Here is a 23,806-nt window from a genome sequence, read left to right as displayed (position 1 = left end):
CAATGGCACTGGAGTTACATCATGATTTCCTTCCTCCCACAAGATCTGATAGACCTCATGATTTAAAAAAAAAAAAAAGGGGTGAGAGAAGGAAAAGGCTTGCCTGAGCTTGAAGTGTCTTTCTGTTAGGTTCCTAATAAATACAGTGTAATTTAAACCTTGTAACACTTTTCTCTTAAAAAATGCAGTGCAATTTCCCACGACAATTAAATGGTAAAAATACTTTCTCTAAGGTATGTATGTAGCGTACCTAACTCATTGCATCGTTTTTAGCACCAGTTTGCCCTAGAATAGCCCTAGGAGAAGGGAAAGCATTATTTTGTGTTCCCGTATCAGCTGAGAGTTGCCAGCCAGGCTGAGACTCAAGCAAGAGCATCCACCCAGGCAGGAGATCCAGCTGCATCTCTGCAATGCAGGGAGGTCCCCCCAGCCACCCGGCCGTTCCCCTCCTGCCAGCCATACAAAGGCGAAGCAGCATCTCCAGGAGGCTGTGGGGTTTTGGCCTGAGCACTCTGCAACCTCCACGCAACCTGAGCTCGCTGGCTCAGACACCAGACCGAAGTGGAGCAGTGGAGGTGCAGAGCACATTCCTTTCTGCGAGCGTGAGTATGGAGAAAAACAGTTTCGTAACGCAGCAGACAGGGCAGCCAGAGCTTGGCTCCAAGTTATTTTTTCTTTTTTTTTTTTAAGTGGAAATTAAAACCCAATATCTAGGACTATATAGAAGGGTTATGAGCATGAATAGTGAATCATAAGCTTGTTCTTTTAATTACTGTTGCATACTTAGAACCTATTCATGTCTTCAGAAGCCTCAAAGGACCAAATGAAACTGTGATACATCGATTTCAGCCTATGCAAACTTATTTACAGGAAGATGGTTACAGCATCATTTAAAAGGAAAAGAAAGGAATATAACTACAACTGTTTCTTTCAGGTAGAAACTGAAAGCAATCTTAAACATACCAGGTGCAGCCATGAATGACATTGCACAGAAAACCGAGGTATGTACCAATTTTAAAGTAATCAAAGTAATGTAGTAATTTACAACTGATGCTCGCAAAAAGAGTAATTGCAAACAATTGTAAAAGACAATTATACTGGAAGTCTGCTGGTACTGCTGTTATTTTAAGACAATGGAAGGACACTTAAAAGTAGCTTAAGGAAACCATCTGATTTCATGGAATCTGTGAAATATGGTTTTACTGTTATTAAAAAAAATCCATGAGGCAGGAAGACAAAATAAAGGTAACAAAATATGAAGAAACCTTAAATGTTGGGGTGGGGGGAATTCAGGGCAACATTCACATCTAATTCTAAAATGTAAATATTGGGATACTTCAAATATTTCTTCTACGTAGACTCACTGAACAACAAGAACTAAAGCAGGAACAAAAGCTATTGGTTTAGGTGGAAAATCTGAACATGGAATGTTTTCAGCCAGTTTTCTCAGCATCATGGTATTGAGAGCATTCCTGAAGTCATTACAGTAAAAAGAGAGAAAACTTCACAGTAGTTCCGAGAAGTGGGAACTTCTTTTGGACACACACAGAGTAAGCATGGGCAAAGAAGTGTCCAGTAGCTGTATCAATATCTTGACACTTTATAACATAAAATAACTGGACTTCTATACTTACTAAAAAGTAAATATATAATGTATTGGAAGTTTTAAATGAACAAATAATACTATTTACTTAAGAACCATACATGGCTCTTTCGAAGCGGAAGAAAACATACAGATGGTGTTATATGTCTTTGTCTTTGTATCTGTTTTAACGCTAGGGGTAGAGAGGCTCTTTGGTGACTGCTTGTGATTGAAAGCAATAATGTAAATCTGTATCTAACTTTTAAAGCCATAGTAACTGAAAATGTACATTCACATAGTTCATATACTCGGCTAAGTAGCTCATCACTACAATTACTTACAGCCTAAGTTTAATACAATGCTAAATATTGGTTTGGATATTTCAGTATTTATTATTATTTATGAACAAATATAATGATGTTTAACAGATGATGCTAGTGGCATAAAGTTCATAGTCCCAAATGCACTTCTGTTTTATGTTCTTACATTCCTTCTAATCCGTCAGATGATTTCTGTCCATCTGTTTCAACTGTCTTTTTTCTTATCTTCATTTCTTCTATATCTTCACCAAGATTCTGCTTTCTTCATCTAAACCTGTCCACAAATCCTATGTGCCCAAGCTTCACAAGGGTGATGTAAAGGATAAATTTGAAGCTATGCAGAAAGCAAGGGAAGAAAGAAATCAAAGGAGATCTAGAGATGAAAAGCAAAGAAGAAAAGAACAATATGTTAGAGAGAGAGAATGGAACAGGAGAAAGCAGGAGGTTATTTTCTTTGCAAATATTTTGTGTTATTTTAATATTTGATATTATATGTGAAAATCTTTTCATATTTTAAGACAATAATATTGGAATTTTATTTAAAGTATAAAGACAGTTTACTTTCTGTATTTCATCAACTAGATGAAAGAACTGCTTGGATCTGATGAAGATGATGATGCAAAATCATCTAAAATAGAAAAAGGTTATGTTCCAAAGCTCATAGGTAAGAGAGGCCAGATTTTAAAGGCCACATAATTCACTAGGTAAGTATTAGACGTAAGTACTGAACTGTCCATTTCATATTCACAGGAACTGTTAAAGGCAAGTTTGCAGAAATGGAGAAGCAAAGGCAAGAAGAAGAAAGAAAAAGAACGGAAGAAGAAAGAAAACGCAGAATTGAACAAGATATGATTGAGAAAAGAAAAATTCAAAGAGAATTAGCAAAAAAAGCACAGGAGGTATGTTCATCTGATCACAACAGCCAGGATATAATTGTAAATAATGGACACAAGAAAAAAAAAAAAGTTTTGTATTGATCAGAAATATTTGATCTTAAGATTTCTGATAGTGGTGATTTACACAGGAGTTGCTCAATGGGATGGAAGTGGAGAATAATGTTCAGAGAATCTTCATCTACACTTCTTTATGGTAACAATTTTTTTAAACAGTAAACTTGAGATACAGATGAAATCAGGCAAGCATAAACCTGGTAGGAATGTGAATCAGGCACAAATTTTGGTGTCATATGCATACAAGAGTTTATAGAGTTTACTTAACTAATTTAAAAATGTTTTTTATATCTTACCAACCCTGACTTTAGATAATTTTTGTGTAGACATTAGTGAATGCAGTCAGTGAGAGATGAACTGAGGCAAGCAAGAAGAAATAGGAAAATGCTATCAGCATACAAAAAAGAGAATATACTAATGCAGTAAATCATAAATCATGAAGATTCAGATCATGTTTTATTACTTTGCCACTTTGTGAATCTTTATTGCATATATACATGAAGAGACGCCGACTTTTGTTGATGCCAGTAAAGTAAATTTTATCTTTCATAGAATTTTGCATTGGGGTATCATATTTAATTCCTTTTGTAAGTTTTCTTCAGTGCTGGAAATACTGCAGTGAAAATGAACGCCTAAATGATAGACTAGAACCATAAGCAAATTTTTATTTAACCAAAAGACAGATTTTGGTTTGTTTCTGTTGTAAGAAAAGAAACACAGTGCTATAGGAGGAGTCAGTTTTCAACACGGACTTGGATAGTACTTTCTAATAAGACTTTTAACGTTGTTAAAACTGGACTTTTAACTGGAAATCTATCTAGCATGTATTTAATCTACTCAAAGGCAGAGCACATACCATGTAGAATCTTAGAAAGTGTGTTAGTTTTAGATGGTAACATATAAAGACACCATATGAAGTAAATACAGCAATAGGCTTTTTGCAGGAGTTGAGAGGAAGACAAGGTCACTAGAATCAGAAATAATCACTGAACTTGCTTTAGCAGTTTTTCTTTCTACACAATTCTGGAATGCTTAAGTGAAGAATGGACATCTCAAGTACTCTTCTCAGTTCATCACTGAAGTGTTAAGAATGCTTTAGCATACTTTCTATATGATGTTTTATGTCATGTTGCCTCTTCCTCAACAAGCTAACCTATCTGGAGTATTCCAACAAAGGTTCAATCATTACCATCTCTGTGAATTTAAGTGCAACATACATATCACTGATACAAAAAGAATTTCCAGTTCTATGTTTGCAAATCTAAGGCAAAGAGCCAAAGTAATATAATCATATGAAATTCTCATTTAATAGATTGATGACTTTAACAATACGGGAACTGAATCAGCAGCAGAGGTAATCAGATTTTTTTTAAAGAAATGTTCACCTACATTTTTATTCACTTTGTTTTATTATTGTTATTTGGGCTGGGAAAACTTAGAAAAGGGCACACAAATACCTAATTAGAATTCAACCAGTAATATGGAACTGTATGTCTGTACTTGAAGTGAATTTATTTAAGTTTGAAATAGAGTCTGCACTGTGAATGCTTTGTGGTTATTTAAAGCCATCTAAAATGTAAATATTCAAAGCCACCAGAATGACCTGAGGTATACTGGCAATGATACTCTAAAGTCCTTTTGCTTTGGAAAGTATCATCTTAAAAGCTCTTTGCCTTAAACTTGAAATTAAAAGGGGATTCTGTCAATATACAGATGCTTGAACACCTTATTCAGTTAACTTTTTTATTTTTCCACAGACTAATTTACCATATGGGTTTAGATTTTAAGTCTTGCATATAAATGTTTAATTTCAAAAAGCTGGGGGCAAACGTCCTATTGTCTTTCACTAACACAAGAAAATCACATTCTTACCACAGTTTTGGAAAGACAAACAACCAACAACAAACCCCTATTAGTTTTACTTTATTTGACAGTATCCCTGTTAGTCATGGTATTTCGTGAAAAAAAAAAAACTTGGTAAAATGTATTTTGGCAAGTAATTTGTGAAAATAGTTATGAAGCAGCAACATCGTTCAAAAAAATTACTCTGCCTGAGAAATTACATACTGCTTTCTAGAACTACTAGCTTATTCCAACCACTGTATATCCTTTACTTAGTAAATATAAGACTGGAAGTAGAGTGTGGCTACAATTGCTATGTGTTCAAAATTTCACCTGTTCGTCTCCAAACTATGAATATTTATAACTAACAGTTAATGAAAATATGTAAAGAAGTTAAGGCATTTGCCAGCAGTTATGTTTAAAATATAATTCAACATTGATGCTCTTCAGATATTACAAGAAAACTAGTGATTGCCTCAGGCAGATGTGTTTATTCTTGGTTAATACCCAATGTGAGTAATTCTTTTGGAACCTTTGGTGCACACAAAGGTAAAAACAGTAGTTTCATTAAGAAACTAGTCTATCTACAAGTCAAGCTTTATGAAAATATAACAAATATCTTTTTGGACAGGAAGGGGATGATTCGCTGCTAGTTACAGTAGTGCCTGTAAAACCCACCAAAACACCTGGGAAGATGAAAACAAACTTTGAGAACACAGGAAAGGAGAGAGCAGAACAAAGAGAGAGACAGAATGAAGAAATGAAGCTAAAATATGAGGAACAAAACCAATTCCTTAAGGAAACCAAGTGCCTTTCATTTGTCATGGTAAACCACTCATCTAAAAATAACTAAAAAATAAATACCTATTATTTAAGATATAACGATTTCATTTTGCTTACACAGGGTAAAAATGAAGACAGTGAAACACAGGAGCCTCTGTCTCCTGGTAAGCTGAAAGTAACATTTGAAGAGCTTGAAAGACAAAGACAGGAAAATCAGAGGCGGCAAGCAGAGGAAGAAGCAAGACAGCGTTTAGAAGAGGAAAAACGTGCCTTTGAAGAAGCTAGACAGCAAATGGTAAATACACATCTTTTTCATGTTGTTACAGAACTTTCACATAAGATACACTTTTACATTCTTTCCTGTATCTGATTCTTCTTTTTTCTTATTCCTTAACTACATTTCAAGCTGTTAAGAGTCTGAAAATTGCATCACCATTAATTTTCCAAAGATGTAGTTTTGACCTTAGATCTAACTCAGTAACCACACTGGTATAATACTTTAGACATCCTTTTAGTAAACCCAGGAAATTTCTGTTTGAAATTTGCCAGCAATCTTGGCTGGTTTTATATCTACGCTTTGCAGTACCTTAAACTGTAAGTCCTCAAGAAAATAATTAGTTGTCTGTTTTGCTCTTAAATAATGCTTCAGATGTTTCAGTAACCAGTTTTTGATGAAAACATTCTGTAGGAACAGAATGCTATTTCTTATTCCCATATTTATTTATAAATATGATAGATAAATATATCCATTACAAGTTTCCTCTTATGAGGAAAGGAAACAAAGACAGGTCAGCTCTCTTGTATGTATTGGTATAAACAACAATATTCTAGAAATTACTAGATGAACACCCAAATTGTCAGAAACGTAGCTTGCAATTCCTGTTTTTTTTCCTATTACTTGCCAAACTTCCTCCATACATGTTCTTTATCATAAACAAGACTTATTCTAGATCAGCTATAAACAAACCTCAGTATAGTCTGTTCTTGGATCATACTAAATGAACCATATGCTTAGTATGAACATAATTTATATCAGATAGTTTAGTTCTATATTGCCTCACTTCACTATACTCCATTTCCAAAAGCATTTTTTTAAGTTCTATATTTAAATATCTTCCCCCCATACAATCATGATCATTATGACTTTGTTAATTCAGATACAAAGAAGATTTTTGAGAAATGAGACTTTAATCTTCCATGAAATCTTTGAAAATATTACTTCTAGGAATTTGCTAACTTTAACTTAAAAAGAATATAATTATGAATGGACATTCTTAGACAAACAGCTCAAGATCACTATGTTGACTATATTTCAAAAACATTCAAGAAATTTATATTCTCCAAGAAAAAAACAACCAAACACAGAACCTTCAGAAAGCTGAAACACTGAAATTCCCAACTGGTCCAAATTGAGAGGGTTCTAGGTTTAGGCAGATACACAAATTGTAGTTTACTCTTCCACCCCCACCTCCAATAACTTTCCACACCATAACCCTGACATTACATCAATAAGGCACTTTTTTCTTTTTATTTGAGGGTGGGTAGGGTATATTAGTGAAGCAGAAGAAGGAAGAAAATGAAGGAGTGAACTTCATGAAGTCACTAGCCATTCTAACTGAAGTTTTGTTCGCATCTCCCACCCTTATGTATATATTTGTTAACCAAGTAATATAAAGTAATTTACAAATTCTCTATTTCAAAATAAATTTTCTAACATGCAGTTTCATCTGACATCAGTGGTCAAAATTGAAGTCAAAAATTTTCTTAAAGGAAGAGTTCAGTAGTTAATTTCCTTAATTCTTTCTTTTTTCCCTATGAATTCCAAATAAAAGATTTCTATAATTCCCTTAACTGGCTACCCCACATCCCAGTCTTAGAGCTGCCTGCAGTATACAGAAATCTGGAATATCTATATGCTTTGACCGTTACCAGTCAATTTCCTCCATTAACAAATAAAGTACTCTGAGATATCTTCTAAAGATGGTTCATTCTTCTGTTCTTGATTGCAGTTTGCAAACCACAGGCTTCTCTTATCTGCTCAGTGTTCACTGGAGACAAGCAATAGTGAAGAGATCAGAGTATCTCAATTCCCTTTCTTCAGTGATGATTAAATGTCTGAAAAGAAAAGAAAGAAAAATCTCAGTCTGGAGTAATAGCAAAACATTAATTGATTTAGTTTTGCTATGAAACTTTACAGCATTTTTTTTAACTGGTAAGTGGATAGGTGAAAACGATTTATATGCAAACAAAAAGACTTGATGGTATGAAGGTCTATGAAAGTGATGTAAAGAAAGTGAATAGGGAGTGACTTACAGGAAAGGATTCAACCCTGAAACCATAAAATGTGTACTTAATTGTTCAGCCTTTTCCTGATAACACCTGGTTCTTTGAATTACACACTCAACAGATTTTTAAAAAATATAGAAGCTACATATAGGATACTGAAATACATTTCTTTTCTTCCTCCCTTAGCTAAAACCAAGACTAAAATGTTTCTTATAGGAACCAAACTCTTGATACATTTTTTCCCCCAGGAAAAAAAAAAAATTCTAAAAGATCAGAAAAGAATTAATGGAGTATTTATTTACTACAAAGAATATTTTTATGTTTGGATAAGTCCTTTCTATTTTTTCCTCTCCCTCTTCCTTGAAGATAAATGAAGGTGGTGATGAAGAATATGAAAATTCTGTTAAAGAATTCCGTCCTGGTAAACTCAGACTCAGTTTTGAGGAGATAGAAAGACAGAGGAGAGAAGAGGAAAAGAGGAAAGCAGAAGAAGATGCAAGACGACGCATAGAAGAGGAGAAAAGAGCATTTGCTGAAGCACGGAAGAACATGGTATGACATTTTTGTTTAGTAAGTAGTTTAATATCTAAGGCTCCAATGAACTAGAAAGCTGCTCTGGGAAAAGCCTTTAAATACAGTTAGGAATGCATGCTTCACTCCTTCATTAATTAGTTCACCTCGCTACTTATTAGAAGGTAGGGGGTAAAGTAATCAAGTTCATTTACCAAAAATCATCACAGAACAATCCCTCCTCACAGCAAGCCTAGAAAGGATTTCAAATAATTTAGTCAAAACCACATAGTGTGTCAACGGGTATTGTTACATTAGATGCAGCAAACTTGGAAAGCCAAATGTTTTGACAAGGAGAGCTTGCTGGTTGTTCTTTTTGAGGGAGGAGCAATTACTTTCAGTTCTCCAAGTTTAGCTCCCTACCTTTACAGGCTGTCCACCAACAAGCTCTTACTAGCTAAAGCATAATTAATGGCAAATGAGAAAAATGGTCACTGCAAGTGTAAATTTTATAGTCATCAGTGGCCCTTTAGGAAGGAAAAATTAAGAAGGCTGAACTCAGCTAATTGATGTTTTTATTGTATTTCATTGCTTGTTCAGAGAAACAGTAACTTTTGGCATTTACCATTAGAACAATTTGTAATAGGGAACTTCCTTAGACAAATACAGATCTCCATGATATGCAATGATTTCTAAAATTTGAGTTAAGATTATACTGAAGACAAATTTTCAGGGACCTAGGATTGACATAGTGACACTACCTGAAAGCAGAGGAAGATACCTGATTTCGGAGGGTGGCAACAACATTATAAATGAAAAATAACCAGCGTGGAGCTTTTCACTGTATTCCTCATGCTTATTCCAACAACTTCAAGTTTCAGCAGGCTTTTGGGTATAAGCCAGTTACTTATTGGTAGATGTTAGGAAATACAGTATTAAATTACACAACTACCAACTGAAACTAAGTATTGTTTCAAAAGAAGGGCAAGATACACCAAGTTCAAGGGCAAGAACTGTGGAATAACCTGCCCACCTGGCAGTGCCTTCCTACATTCCCCTCTGTGGTTTTATTGGGAAAGACCAATGCCTAATAATATTTTCTTCATCATACAAAGCAATGCATTTGAAACAAAATAAAGCTTTGTATGACTACTACTACTATTATTAGCAGTGCTCCCTCTGCCTGAAAATTGAGCCAAAGACAAGACCTCTATGCTGAAAGACTACCCAGAGAAACTACAATGTAAATCCATATTTGATACTGTACTGGTAAGCAATTATAGAAAATAAGTGTCTGTCCATACCTCCAAAGACAGAAAATAGAAGCTAAAGCTGCTAGAAAAAAAAAAAAAGAAAAAAGAAAAAAGAAAAGAGAGTGCTGTTGGATTTCTGCTAGCTTTTCATAGAAATTGTGAAGGAAAGCAAAGAAAGCACGTGCCACCTTCAGTTTTCTCCTGCTTTCTTGAGAATCTTTTTTTTCTGCCTCAATGTAGCAAGAACCTAAGCTTGAGTGTCTGGGCAAGAAAAGTCTCACTGATTAAACAGGGTTTAATCCATTAGATGCAGCAGACAGTATGATTGCACTGTAGCAGCAGACAGTGAAGACATTCAGCAATTCAAAAAATTAACTAAAAATGTATTTTCAGCATATATACATTTGAAAATTTTCTGTTAATTAGCATCCTGAATACAAACACCACATTTTCTATTACTAGTAACAGAAAATACAAGCTGATGCTTTCTCTGTTTTCCATAGCTACACAATGTAGCAGCAATGCAGATGTGCTTTTAAACATTTTAAGAACATATTAGTCATCTTTCAGAAGTAGTAAAACTTCATATTAAATTTTTATTTAGGCATTTAAATTAAGTAGTTATTTCAGAACCTTTTGCATGTTTTTCATGTTTATTCATTTTAATTTAGTTTTGAAAGTATATTCAGAGTAGTAATATTGTTGCTGGAAAAGACAAATGCCACCTCCTTTTGGAAGGATCTCCCTATTTCACATTTATTTGTGCTACATTTATACTTTCACGGTTCCTATCGTCAACGTGATCACTTTCAGACTGAAGCATTCATCTTTCGTCCTGGTCAGTCTCTTTCTGTTAGAGACTGCATAAAGAACCTGTCTTAGCACGAATAAAAAATCCTTCTACTTCATATTGGGCGCTGTTTGGACACTGAAAAGTGGTTGGCTGTGCTGCAAACTATGATTACAAGACTGTTGCTCACTACCATCACACCATCACTACTCATACCAAAAAAAGTATTGTCTCACTTCACAAAGTGTGGCTAAAATATTTACTGAACTAACCACAAGCGTTTTGTACATCACAATTCAGCTGAATTTTTTCCTGTTTTTTAACCAGGAAGAAGCTGGTTTACTGTCTTTTTATAACAAACTGATTCAAAAATACAGGGCAGAGAGCTGCTGGTGTTTGCTCCTATGCACAGCTTTTTAAAGCTTATATATGGATGTGTTGAATCGATGCTTCTCCAATTCACGTAGGTTCTATGTCTTCTTGAAGCAGCGAGCATATGAGCTAGTGCATCACAAGCCATAGACTTTCATGTTACTGTGGTCATTTAGCTGTGGTTAGCCTCCGAAAACTATGTGGCTACGCATTGTTGTCATTAGAGGAAATAGCTTACAGCTTTGTTTTTTGACTCTACTTCTCCGTAACAATTTCAACAAATATGCTCATTCTATGCAAAACGAATGAAGAATGGAAGGAAAGGTGGGGCTGAAGTCCAACTGTAAGCTTACTCAGAGGGAAAATCTGAAGGAAATCTATAGTGAATAGCAGTATTTGAGTGGGATTGGGCCAAAAAAAATATCAAAAGAGCTGTGACAGATAAAAAGGATATGGGCGAAGTAGGTCAAGACTGTGATACGAACTACGATGGCACCAACAGCAGTGAAAGGTGTAAGTTACAATGGCAGCAAGTAGCAATAAATAGAACAGGGTGTGCCAAAGAGTCTTCTAAAAAATGTTTATTTTCTCTTTCTTTATAATGCTAGTCAAAACACTTTCTCAAATGAAACTTTTGCTACTTTAATTCTTTCTAGCATTTGACTGATTACTACTGTTGGGAATGCCTACAATTTAAGGCACATTGGGCTCTTCAGTGTTTGCCACAAGGCTTTTCAAACATGCGCAGATTAAATAGTGCCAAAAGCCACATCACCACACATGTCTAGATTGGTATCTGACCTCATCTCACACATTTATCTATAAAATGTTCCTGTTGTGACAATCTGTTAATAAGGCTATGTAGTTACATGCACAAACATACATTTCTAGAGATTTTATCAAGAAGTTATTTTAAAATCTTCCTGCATAACTCAGTCAGGCTACCTGGCCGTTTTTGAAGCATACAGCTTCATATTTTAGTAATGCTTTTCCTCAACAAAGTCCATCTGATAAAATATTTGTTCTTACAATTCCTGTTTTTCGAAGTAATGAAAATTGCCTTTCCTAGGCCCTTCCATCATCTCCTGAAAAAGCAAGTTGCTCATGAATGACCGTCAATGCCTAATCGTACTCTGAAGCCTAAGAAAAGGACAGGGAAAGGAGGAAACCCTTGCTGTTGGGTTGTACAAAGCAATGAACTGGCAATGTCACTTAGTATAATCAATTTGCGCACAAGAAGAGTTTCTTGTAGAAAAATCTGTTCCGTTATCCTTACTAGGAATACTAATTTTGCGTAAGAACAGGAATAAAATTTAGTTTCCTTAGAAAAAGACTACAGATTTATGTACTTGAGTGTTAAGAGCAATGACATTTAAACACAAGCACTTTGCCTAATGATAGTCTGTGAAGTAAACAGGAGGGAATTGTTTCAGGTCCCAAAGCTGTATTTAGAGCACATCCTCTCCATCATCTTGCAAAAAAGATCACATTTTAATAAACACCTTCATCTCTATTAAAAAAGTGTAGCATTGTAATAATAAAGAGCTAAAATGAAATATAAAACTCCCCAAACACACTCCCTCCCAAAACATTACAGGAATGCCTGCGTTGTCATATTGCATCTTACTGTACTGTGGCAGATATGGCAAAACATTTCATTATCTTTATGTCCATAGAAGGGTCTGAGCAATGCTGTGATTTCATCACAGGTGCCTTCAGACTGTATCATTAATGCTCTGAATTTCCAGCAGGTGCTGGATGATGAATCACCAGAAATGTTTAAAACATTTTCTCAAGAATCTCTCATACCTGGTAAACTGGAAATTAATTTTGAGGAGTTGCTGAGACAAAAAATGGAAGAAGAAAAGAGACGCACGGAAGAAGAGCGTAGGCAAAAGTTGGAAATGGAAAAGCAAGAATTTCAACAGTTGAGACAAGAAATGGGAGAGGTTTGTATATCAAAGGACATGTTAAGCATGCTCTGAATAAAAATATAATAGATCAGTTATTTACTAAAATCTCAAGGTTTAAGACTGTAGCTGAAAATGTCTTTAAATCAATAGTTTCAGTATGAGGTGAAAAGAATGAAAAATAGAAAAGTATTTTTTAAACATAACATTGTATATAGTAAGATACATATTTTTATCACTGATCTACCAGGAAAATGCTTTTATCCCTTGCCACCCTTAAAGTAAAAACACAATTTCAAATTTTACAGTCACTTCTGGAAATTCTACAGTGTTACTAAAACAATTATATAATGTTTAGAATATTGGGAGAACACAAACCTCTAGTCCCAAATGAACATACAAAAATGAAAGTAGGAAAGAGCAAAATTCTTGCTTTTCCTCAAAGGAATGCTGTATTAAGTAATTCGGAAAGAATTACAGTGGCCCCAACTTATTTCTAATCAGTGTATCAAGGGTGAGAAGACTGTCACAGTTGATTTTAAAAATCACACACAAAATTTGCTTTGCATGCCAAATGTCTAGAACATCGTGTTCATGAACTTTACACTTCAATTTGATTTGGCTGTGGGTGGCAATTCTTTATTATTCCCTTTTGAATGTTAGAGGACTGCATTTATTTATTTATTTTTGTTAAGCAAAGCTAGAGTAATAAAGGCTCTAGATTGCAAACTTTTCAGGTAAATTTTGTATTACATCCTGGTGAAGAAAGGAGACACAGGGACATCCAACTAAAATGCACGTACATCTTTACTGCCAGTCATAAAAGGAGGGAATAAAATATCAATAATCACAGCTTCAGACGTGGTTTGACTACAGGATCCAGAACTGCCATTTCTTTTCCAGCCATGACATCCTGAAATCTAATTTGCTTTTTATTGAATTATTAAAAAAAAGTAATTTTCTGTTTAACAAAGTAGTTGTATTTTAGAAAATTATTTCATATCATATTGAAGTAAATCAGAGAGGCAAATTATGGATCCAGGATAACTTAAGTTTTTTGTATTGCTAGGTGTCTGGTTTTCTGAGTCTGTGAAGGGTGGTTAATTGACAGCAATCCTTGAACAAACGGTACATTCAAGCAAGATATTTTAAAATCTGTATCTAATTTAGATGTGATACAAGCACAATAATCCTGAGAATAACAAGGGAAAAAAAGAAATTAGAGGGAAAAGGTCTCTGTGCTGATTTCAAATAACTAGGAGAACTGTTCAAGTTTTTTAAGTTACACCTATCTGTGGGGAGAACAGGTAGTAAAAATAACTAGGGCATTTTCCATCTTAACGTTCTGTAATTTCTGAACAGCTGGAAGAGGAATCTGAAACTTTTGAGCTAAGCAAAGAATATGAAGAATTAATAAAGTTAAAAAGAAGTGGTTCTATTCAGGCAAAGAATTTAAAAAGCAAGTTTGAAAAGATAGGACAGTTGTCTCAAGAAGAGATACAGAAGAAGATTGAAGAAGAGCGAGCCAAGAGAAGAGCAATGGATGAAGAAATAAGAGAAAGGGAAGCTGAAAAATTTCAAGAGGTAAATTGCATTCTGTGTATGTTAATGATATACTTAGCTAGTACACTAACGATCCAGGAGTGGACAGTCCTGCTGTTTTCACCAAAGTTTGCTACATTTACAAGATGATTTTCTCCCTTCTCTCCTGTTCCCTCCTTTGGATGCATGAGGAAGTCTCACCTCAGCATCCCTAAAGGAAAAAGCACCAGTTTGTTATCAGTCATCTGGTCAGGCAGAGATCTGGTTTTCTGCTCAAAGTCCTTGATTCAGCATCCTAACAACCTGAAACCTGCCAGCATGAGGGTATGAAACATTGGTATTTGAGAATTAATCTATTGTCATACGAGTTGCTTGGTCTTCTGAACTCTGATGCATTCTTCACTGTATGAACAAAAACACACCACGAAAACCAAACCAAAACAAACAATACTATTTGAAGATCAAGTCTTTTTATCATTTTTACTCATTTCTCATGGTAGAGCAGAAAAGGATGCCTACTTATCTATGCTTCAGACTGGAATCTCACATTTCTTCAAAGGAGAAAAACAAGAAATGAAGATACCAGTCTAACCAATAAATCACTATGCTCTATGACCCAAAACACCAGTGTGAGCTTTCGTAACATAATCCTGTGGCCATGCAGGAAACTTAACAGTAAGTAAGCTTGACCTGAGCCTCATTCTGAGGTTCCTATCCACAGTGGTCAGTCACTTCAGTATCAGCTCAAAGCCTGTCTTTTAATGACTGACCTAATAATTATGTTTCTATAAGGTCAACCTATGTTAGTTGTTGAACCTACCATAGCATCATGGCATGGAAGTCAAATTACTAAGGACTTACCATTGCCACAAGACAGTATTCTACTTCTACATGAAAATAAATCTATTATTTTTCTACTTAACATTTTTGAAATTATCTCAGAGATAGGGCAAAATACTTGCAAAAGTAAACTATTAGAAGACTTCATCATAAACTCAACATTAAACAAACCTCTGACAAAACTGGCACTCTGAACAGCTTTGCTCAGTTAAGAACTATTGCTCTACAAAACTAGGTTTATTGTCATACATATTTAAAAGGTAATAAATGAGTTAAATCTTATTTTTTTATTTCCCAAGGATGATGAGGTAGATGTGAGACCAGCCAAGAAATCTGAGGCTCCGTTTACTCATAAAGTGAACATGAAGGCCCGTTTTGAACAAATGGCAAGAGCCAGGGAAGAAGAGGAGCAGAGGAGAATTGAAGAACAGAAATTACTACGCATGCAGTTTGAACAAAAAGAAATTGATGCGGCATTACAGAAGGTATAAATTACAAAGTACCTTTTCTTCAGCCCTAAGCGTCATTTAGCTTAGCATCTGATTACCACTGATGGCACCACTGCCAGAAGTATAAAAGGAACGTTATACTTGTTTTACAGCTGCTGTGAATTGCTGCAATAACTTAAAATTGCTTTTGGTGTTTTCATGTGTTCTTGAAGAGTCAGAGAAATACTGTAAAGAAGGTCCATCATATCCTTTAAATAGTCTGAAAATGGAATCTACATTCATGCCTGTATTTCACCCCAGTATTCCAGCCTCATTAAAATCCATTTTACTGCCTGTTCCATATCTGGATTCAGTGCATTGTTATCTAGTGAGGATAGGTGTGGCATTTCCCCTTCTCAGAAAAGTGGTAACTTTTTTGTAATCAAATATATCACTAGCAGTAATACTGCTATTGTCAGTTTAAATGCTCTAAATTGACTTATTTTAAAACAGAAAAGAGAAGAGGAAGAAGAGGAGGAGGGAAGTGTTATTAATGGTTCTACTTGCGAAGACGAGGAGGATCAAGCTCGATCTGGAGCTCCCTGGTTCAAGAAGTCACTGAAAAACACATCAGTTGTTGATGGCGAGCCAGTGAGATTTACAGTTAAAATTACTGGAGAACCAAAACCTGAAGTTACATGGTGGTTTGAGGGGGAAATGTTGCAGGACTCTGAGGACTATCAGTATATTGAAAGAGGAGAAACCTATTGCCTTTACTTGCCAGAAACCTTCCCAGAAGATGAAGGGGAATATATGTGTAAAGCAGTCAACAACAGAGGCACATCTGCTAGCACCTGTATTCTCACCATTGAAAGTAAGAGTTAGCATTTTAATTTGCTTCATTATCAAATATTCTTCTTGCATCTTTCCTATTATAAAAATTTAATTATCTCTTTCTCTTAACTCTTATTTTCTAGCTGATGACTACTAAATGCTCTACTTTAGCTGGAATCTTTCTTCCCCTCAAAACTTTCTTATTGCATCATCTCTTTCTCTGATGGGGCCAACTAAAGAAAGCGAGAATATGCATTGATTGTCATTCCTGCATCAGATGAGAATAACCTTCAAACTGTGAGAGTGTCCAGGTTCCTTGCTCAGTACAAAAATTAGTACCAAAGGCTAAAAAGAAGGAATCAATGTATGAAAGATCAGCTAAAGGAAAAAGCTGAATTATAAAAGTGCTCTCACATTTGAAGACCAACTGTTGTGTAATAGTATAAAGCTAAATACGCAATCTGGAAACTTGTGTAGTAGTGTACATCTATTGGTATATTTTGCATGAACACTGAATATTTAAGCTGTTTTACTTTATCCCAGAGGCATTGAACTGGCAAAAGGAAATAGTTATTGATGATTTTCAAAAACCCCAGTGTACTATTTTTAAAGAATAAAAGATGACGTAACTGCTCACTTTTGTTGTTTTGCTTCAAAGAGCATTAGTTCTTTTGTTTTAAAATGGGCTTGCATTTAAACTGTTAGGCTCTTACCAATCTATGCAGCTGATAATCCAAAAGTAAAAACAATCTCAGCAAGGCTTGCAGTGCTTGTAAAACTTCTAATTTTTTTCACTGCTTAAATGATACAGGAACAGTTGGTGACAAAATATAAGCCTATCATAGCTAAATTCATAGGAAGCAAGTTTTAAGAAAATCTTTTTCAGAAACTGCTTAACTTCTCAATCTATTCTCTCTTAATGCAATAAATTTATTGCTGCATCTCTAAAGATTGTCTTCTTAAGGCTACTATACTATTTTTCTCTAAGATCTCTTGATATCAACACTAACGTCATTGTGCTAACACCATCTGAATTGTTCTGCTTAAGCTTCCATAGGCGTAATTTTATAAAAAATAGTCACATTTTAAATGAAAGAACATGTGTATAAGCCTTAACATAAAGACAAGGTAAGCTGCAGCAAATCAGATTTATGCAGTTATTTCAGAAAGAAATTTTCCTGTGGTTAAATCTGCTGACTGCTCTTTGTACAGTTACCTATTGGAAGTCACTCTTTTGCCTCAATAAAATAGTTACAAATTCAGAACATCTTGGAAAAAATGGAAATAAGCTGCATGATATTTTGAATGAGTATTTATCCTAACAGCCATATAAATATATTTTACTTAATTTCATGTGGGTGATGTTCATTTGCAGAAGTACTAGTTGCTGCAATACCTTTCCTCTGAAGCTGTTATTTCAAACTAATGAATACAGGGATAGGAGCACAAAAAAGACAAAAACATTGCTATTATTATCCATCAGTTTACATTTATTGAGAAAAACCATACAAAAACCATTATACAGTTAATGTGTACCCATATTACATACAATGTCAATGCAAGCTCAAACCCACATTTTTGTAAAGCATTCAATTTACCTCAAGTCCAAGCTGCATCTCCCTAAGACACTGTTCCCATCACAGTTGCCTTTTAAAGCCAATCTTCTTTTTACACACGGGTAGTTTCTGCAGAGAACACTTTTCTCAGGACGAAAAGGCATTTCACATGCACGCAAGAGAAATAGTTGTGCATACATAAGAGTTTTATAAGCTATTACTAGGGAAGAGGGAATCCTGTCAACTGTATGCTTTCTGAAAAGCCCAGTCCTCCCCTCCTCCCTCCACTTCCAGAAAAAAGCAAAATAAAAAGCTTTTTGCATGCAATGGAAAACTTAAAAATTACTTTGGAAGAGAACAGGAGAGAAACAGTTTCTATCATTCAATAAAATACCACTAGTAAAAAGATGTAATAGTTCGAGATAGGCTGTGCAAGTGAATGATGATCCTGTCTGCCTGGACAACTTAAATAGATGACATACGATCATGCTAGACTGAAGATTATCCATCTGACATTTTATTTAATGTCCTATTAAAGTATAGGCTGCGGAAAGAGATACAAAAATGCTTTTCCTACTTTGAACATCATGCTTCCTTTTTAAGCTTTTAATACTCTTCACTTTCTACTTAATTTGTGGGACTGTAAAGTGGAGGCAGGGAAGGAAGAAACATTTAAAGACACCTTTTGGACAAGTTCATTACATTTCTAAGGAAGTCCAGTTATCTTTTCGGATTAGGATAACTTCTATAGTCTATTTTCTGTTCTGCTAAGGCCTATGAGTTTGGAGACAGAGTTGAAAAATAAACACTATGCTTAGCACAAAATAGCATGCCTATAAGCTCAGCAGTGAGAAAGCTGGAAGTCAATACACCTTAAATGCTACACACAAGAACATCTCATCTCCCACACACTAGCAACATTCCAGTGATCTGGCTTTTTCTTCTCTATCTCCTCCCACTGGCTAAATTTACAATTGAAAGTCTGTTAAGATATTTTAGCAACAACAGTTGAAGAAGAAAAGTTATCATGTAAAAGGAAGTGAACAAATGACTCACCCCAACACTAAATTCACAGTATCAAAATCCAAATGGTACACACCTAACCTTTTCTCACATCAAAAATGAAGTTACATATTAAACTACAGATGTGGCTTGAGAAACTGAAGCACAACTATTGATTTAGTTCAAAAATTCAATATATCTACACTTGGCTGTTTAGAAGAATATAAATCGAAATAGATGGTTTATATTATTAAATCACAGTTCAAAAAACTTAACAGATTATGGAACATTTATGGTCAAACATATAATACTTTAAAGAATGAAAAGTGATCAAACCAAAAATTATACCCTACACCGTTATGTATGGGATACATTTCAAATCTGTTTTTGCCAATTTTACCTTCTACATGGAGCCCTTCTATGGTCCATGCTCATCGGCTCACCAATGGCATACACTCAAAGGATTCCTCTTTACTGGTAGTAACTATCTCAGGACCTGATTCTATGAGCTATGATTTGGTGCTTGCAGCATCTTCAGCACTGTGTGTGAAAATGAAGGCAGTATTTTTGAATATTTTTCTTTGAGGTACAGATAAGCAGGACTTTTGAAAGAGGAGCAGCACATTTTTAGAAACAGAATAATCAACAAAAAACCAAATAGATGCTGCTTTACTTTAAGCTAAAAAAACAAAAACAAGAAACAAAAACCAGAAACAAAAACCTGTACCAGACCATCTATAAGACATACAAACATTTTAAACTATCAAAATACAGAGCAATGCAGTTAAAGTATCAAGAAACAGGATACACTGACTGCTATATAGATAAAATATTATTTGCTGTACTGTTAACATTTAATTGGTGCACATGCTTTTTCAGTTAAAACATACTAATCTCAAACTCCAGAATGTTTTCCTACCATGTCAAGTATGAATAAGCAAACTAAGTTATCTAAAAATTCCACTAACGCACTATAACTGTAAAACAAGTTATCAAGTTCAGTGATAACAACAAGAAGTCATATTCTTTATATTTAGGTCTTATGGATTTAAGTGGGAAAAGTGCCCTATTATAAAAAACATTTGTGAAGGCTGTTGACGTTTCTAACCAAAGTAATTCCTGCATTATTTTAAAGGTTTTGATTCTTTAATTGCAACAATTAGCTATTTGAGGAAAAATAACAAAAATTACTTATTCTGATTAAGTTTAATTACTGCAATCTACTCATCTTTTCTAAAAAAAGAAAAACACAAAAAAACCCCAAAACATATTTACCTAGAAATATAAACAGTTGTTTAAAAACTTAAAAGACTTTCCACTGAAATGGAACCGTGAGTAACAATGCATTTGGGGAAGCAGCAGATTGCTTTTCAATACACAACCACAAAGATCTCACAGGGACAACATTAATGTACTAAAATATATTAATTTATATACTTCCTTAGGTTGTGCTTACCTGTTGCTTTTTTGCAGCAGAACCTAAGGTGGAAGGTCTGGGAAGGCACTGTGAAGTATAAATAATTGCACTGTTTGCAATTAATAAAGATTTTTATACCTTAAATGAATCAAAATCAACAGCCTCCATGTTGTGAATGATAGAGAATCCAGTGAATTTAATTTTGCTCAGTTCAGCACATAATAAATGCACCATTCTAAGTTTATCTACAAAATACCATGCAAAATATCTGAACTATTAAACTTCATACCCTACACTGAAGATAGCAAATACTGTCCTAGCCTTTTTTTAAGCTACCAGAATAATTCCTAATTTTAAAAAAGGATAAAAATACTTCCTTCTATTTCTACAGCACAATACATACATTGCTAATTACCTGAATAAACTACTTCAATTTTCAAGCCTTAACTTTTACTTCTCTGTGCAGCCACCCTAAAAAAATTTATTCTCAAAGCAACAATACGATGTTCCAAAAGATAAAGCAAGTTATAGAATTATTTAAAACATACCTACATCACTACGTATCTGCAAACTATCTGAAGACAAAGACAACTTCTGTCTAACAAGTGGCTCCAAAGACTTCAATGTTACAATACGCATACTTTAAAACACTGAATCATACAGCTGACTCAAGAGTACTAATGAAAAAAACTTACTCGGATAAACAGAAACATGATTTTCTTTAGCTATTGCTAAGCGTTTCAGGAATACTTACCCACAAAGCTCATATTATGTGTATGTGTATATATATATGCAAACCTATGTTCCTGAATTAAGAAGCAATTACGATTTCCTAAGATATCAGCACTGTATTCCAACATAATAGTCACACAAGTATGGCATTTTCATTATGTGGAACATTGACAAAAAGATACTGTTGCAGTTCATCAATTTGTCATTCTGATGTACTTACAGTGCAATGCTCCTTGAAGGAACAATCAAGGATGATACACAGCACAGTCCTCCTCACCCCTATAGAGCTAGTTCTATACTGGCTGGATCAAACCTGCACTTCAACAGACAATGGCAAGACAGACTGTATTGCATGTAGTCTAATATATGCAAAGAGCCAATAAATATGCAAAGAGCAAACACAGGATTTCAAGAGAATCAGATTTTTAGTATAAGCATGAGAGCAATAAGTTTCAATTATATATATATATATATATATAAAAAAAAAAGATTCAAATGCTTGAGTATTTACAAAAACAGAAGTTATCTGCTCTGCAGGAAGTTCTCAACCACTCCCCACCACTCAAACAAAACAGCGTTTTAAGGACAGATGCAATTTTTGTAACTATGCATACCACATATGACTTTTCTACACTGAATTTTGAAGTGGACTACTTTAAACTGAAGGCTTAAGCACATTACACTTAAATTTTATAACTAGTCTGAAAAATCAGTAAAATAGTTATGCAGGAACAGTTTTGAAATACTCAATTAAGAACAAAAGTTATCTGTTATAGCAGCTGCACAGGTCTGAAACAGTGGTCATGTATAAAAGGAAATTTCACTGTTAATGCAAATGGAAGTATGCCAAAAGATCACCTTCTTAAACACATGCGGTTTTAATCAAATAGAAAGAAAATTAAGGTATCAAGATTACTGGTGCTAGGCAGCAAAATGCAACGAATGAAAGAGATCCTCCATCTACAACTATTCTGCAAGAGGGGAAAAACATGCTAACGACAAGTTTTTCAACTCAACAAGGTTTCATGGGGGTTGGGAAAATAAAAAAAAAAACTCATTTGTGTACAGATACCTTGATTCAGCGTTGCAAATCAATCCTATAATTCTTTATATACCCACATATCCAACTTACCGACACAGGAGGTTTCATATTATTTATTGTAAAGCACAAAACAGGCATTTTAAAAGTGATAAAGTATACATTGAAAAAGTACATTTATATCACAAAGCATTGACCACATAATTGCAAATACATTTGCTGGAATGTGTACATCTACACTAATACTAAAAACAAACCATTTTTCATTTCTACACAGAAATATTACCTCCTATCAGTAGTGATAGATATTTTGTACATTTTCAAAACCACTATTTTTTTAACCAAACAAAATTAAGATCTTCATCAAGGCGTCTGCATCCATACATTTAACAAAGGTTTTTTCCCCCACACAATGAAGCAAATACTGTATTGTCCACTTCTTATTATTGGCCCTGTGCAGAAGAGATACATAAGAGATACACAAAAAGTTAAAGAAAATCCTTTAAATCGAGCTAACTCAGGAGCGAAGCCTTTAAAAAAGAAAAATTGGTTAATGTAAATGGTGGTGGCTTCTTGCATGGTTTTCAAAACCCTGGGAGGAGAAAGTTTTTCTTTTCTTAAAAAAAAAAAAACAACAAACCATAATCACCAAACATATGGATAGTTACAAAACTCAAGTTATCAGGAAAAGAAAGTCATCTATTAATTATTCTGATAGTTTTTTCGCTAGGAAAAAAGATGCATACTCCAAAGGTAACAAAGCAGGAGACATGCAAAAAAATATTTATAACCACTGAAACAGAAGCCAGCCAAAAAAACCTTGAACTTTATACCTGTGGTGCTGGAGGATGTTGTGGCATTCCCTGTGGACTTGTCTGGGCGTAATATGCTGCCTGTTGCCTGTAGTACTCAGCCCATGCTGCACTGTAATCTGGCTGACCGCCTGGCGGAGCCCCAGCAGGGGCAGGAACTGCTTGACCTACAAGTAATAAAATTACATAGGTTTGTTGATGCAATAGAAACGAGAAAATTTCAAAATCTCACTGCCTAATGAATATCACCTAACTTCTTGCAATACTCCTCCGAGGCTTTTTAATAGTCTTGTGGCTTCTTTTTTTCACCTAATCACTCATCCTATTATTTTAATGTGATGATACTTATGTAAAGCAAAACTGAGAAACTGTAAGGACAGTTTTTTCCACCTCTTGAATCATGTTCCAGAGCAGAAGTCTTTAAAGCCTGCTGACCTAAACTGACCTGAATAACCAGTAGTATTTAAATTAAAACACAGGTCAACAGGAGATTACTTTTTGTAATTCACCTAGACTGACTTTATCTTACTGTACAGACTGCATTAGTTAATTCACCAGATGTCAATTCATTCTCTCCCCAATTTTGGCCTCCTTAATGCAACTGCTAAGTTATTGCAGACTAGGTATTTCAGAAGGAGCATTAATATTTGTAAACATTTACTCCACCACAGAACAAAGTAATGAAACTTCTCCTTCCAACCTTTGCTTAAGTTCTGATCCTCTAGAATTAACAGCGTGTACACACATACGCGTGTGTACGCGTACACACACTCTCCTAGACTTAAGCTGAGAACTTTCAACAACATCAGCTTGAAGCTTAAAAACTATAGGGCAACAGACTGATACACACTCCACTTACTACCACTACCTCCTTCACAATTTTTTATCTAAAAGGTGCTTTTGCAGTTACCATTTCAGAATGTACCTGACTATCATCTGTCCTCACACTTGCATGCATCCAGACAGAAGGGTTTTTATATGGAGTGCTTCATTTTAAGTTTCTTGA

The 23,806-nt window shown here is 34.7% G+C and overlaps 2 protein-coding genes across 7 annotated transcripts in view; one reads left to right on the top strand and one right to left on the bottom strand.

Moving 5' to 3' along the window:
• Window positions 1-974: 974 nt before the first annotated feature.
• On the top strand, window positions 975-16,293 carry NEXN (nexilin F-actin binding protein). 2 transcript variants are annotated; one of them, XM_009987917.2, is made up of 12 exons: window positions 975-1,001; window positions 2,155-2,346; window positions 2,485-2,566; window positions 2,653-2,801; window positions 4,165-4,206; window positions 5,326-5,520; window positions 5,599-5,772; window positions 8,130-8,315; window positions 12,440-12,637; window positions 13,961-14,182; window positions 15,280-15,465; window positions 15,922-16,293. In XM_009987917.2, the coding sequence occupies exons 1-12, from the start codon at window positions 975-977 to the stop codon at window positions 16,291-16,293; spliced, it is 2,025 nt and encodes a 674-aa protein (XP_009986219.1). The 2 variants fall into 2 exon arrangements, with proteins under 2 accessions (XP_009986219.1, XP_009986220.1); XM_009987918.2 differs by lacking the exon at window positions 2,155-2,346.
• The window catches only part of FUBP1 (far upstream element binding protein 1), a 34,526-nt gene continuing 18,268 nt past the window's right edge, over window positions 7,549-23,806 (bottom strand). For 2 of the 5 annotated variants that reach the window (XM_086617789.1, XM_086617790.1), the window contains 3 exons: window positions 22,822-22,967; window positions 20,266-20,304; window positions 17,727-19,348 (listed from right to left, as the gene is read on the bottom strand). In XM_086617789.1, coding sequence (XP_086473915.1) covers window positions 19,310-19,348; window positions 20,266-20,304; window positions 22,822-22,967 — 224 coding nt within the window. In that variant the 3' untranslated portion in view covers window positions 17,727-19,309. Of the gene's footprint in view, window positions 7,593-17,726; window positions 19,349-20,264; window positions 21,268-22,400; window positions 22,581-22,821; window positions 22,968-23,806 lie in introns of those variants that run through there. The other 3 variants (XM_086617793.1, XM_086617792.1, XM_086617791.1) reach the window with 3 other exon arrangements.

The sequence above is a fragment of the Tauraco erythrolophus genome, chromosome 10 (genome assembly GCF_009769465.1).
Source record: "Tauraco erythrolophus isolate bTauEry1 chromosome 10, bTauEry1.pri, whole genome shotgun sequence".
NCBI lineage: Eukaryota > Metazoa > Chordata > Aves > Musophagiformes > Musophagidae > Tauraco > Tauraco erythrolophus.
This window is presented reverse-complemented; position numbering and strand designations above follow the sequence as displayed.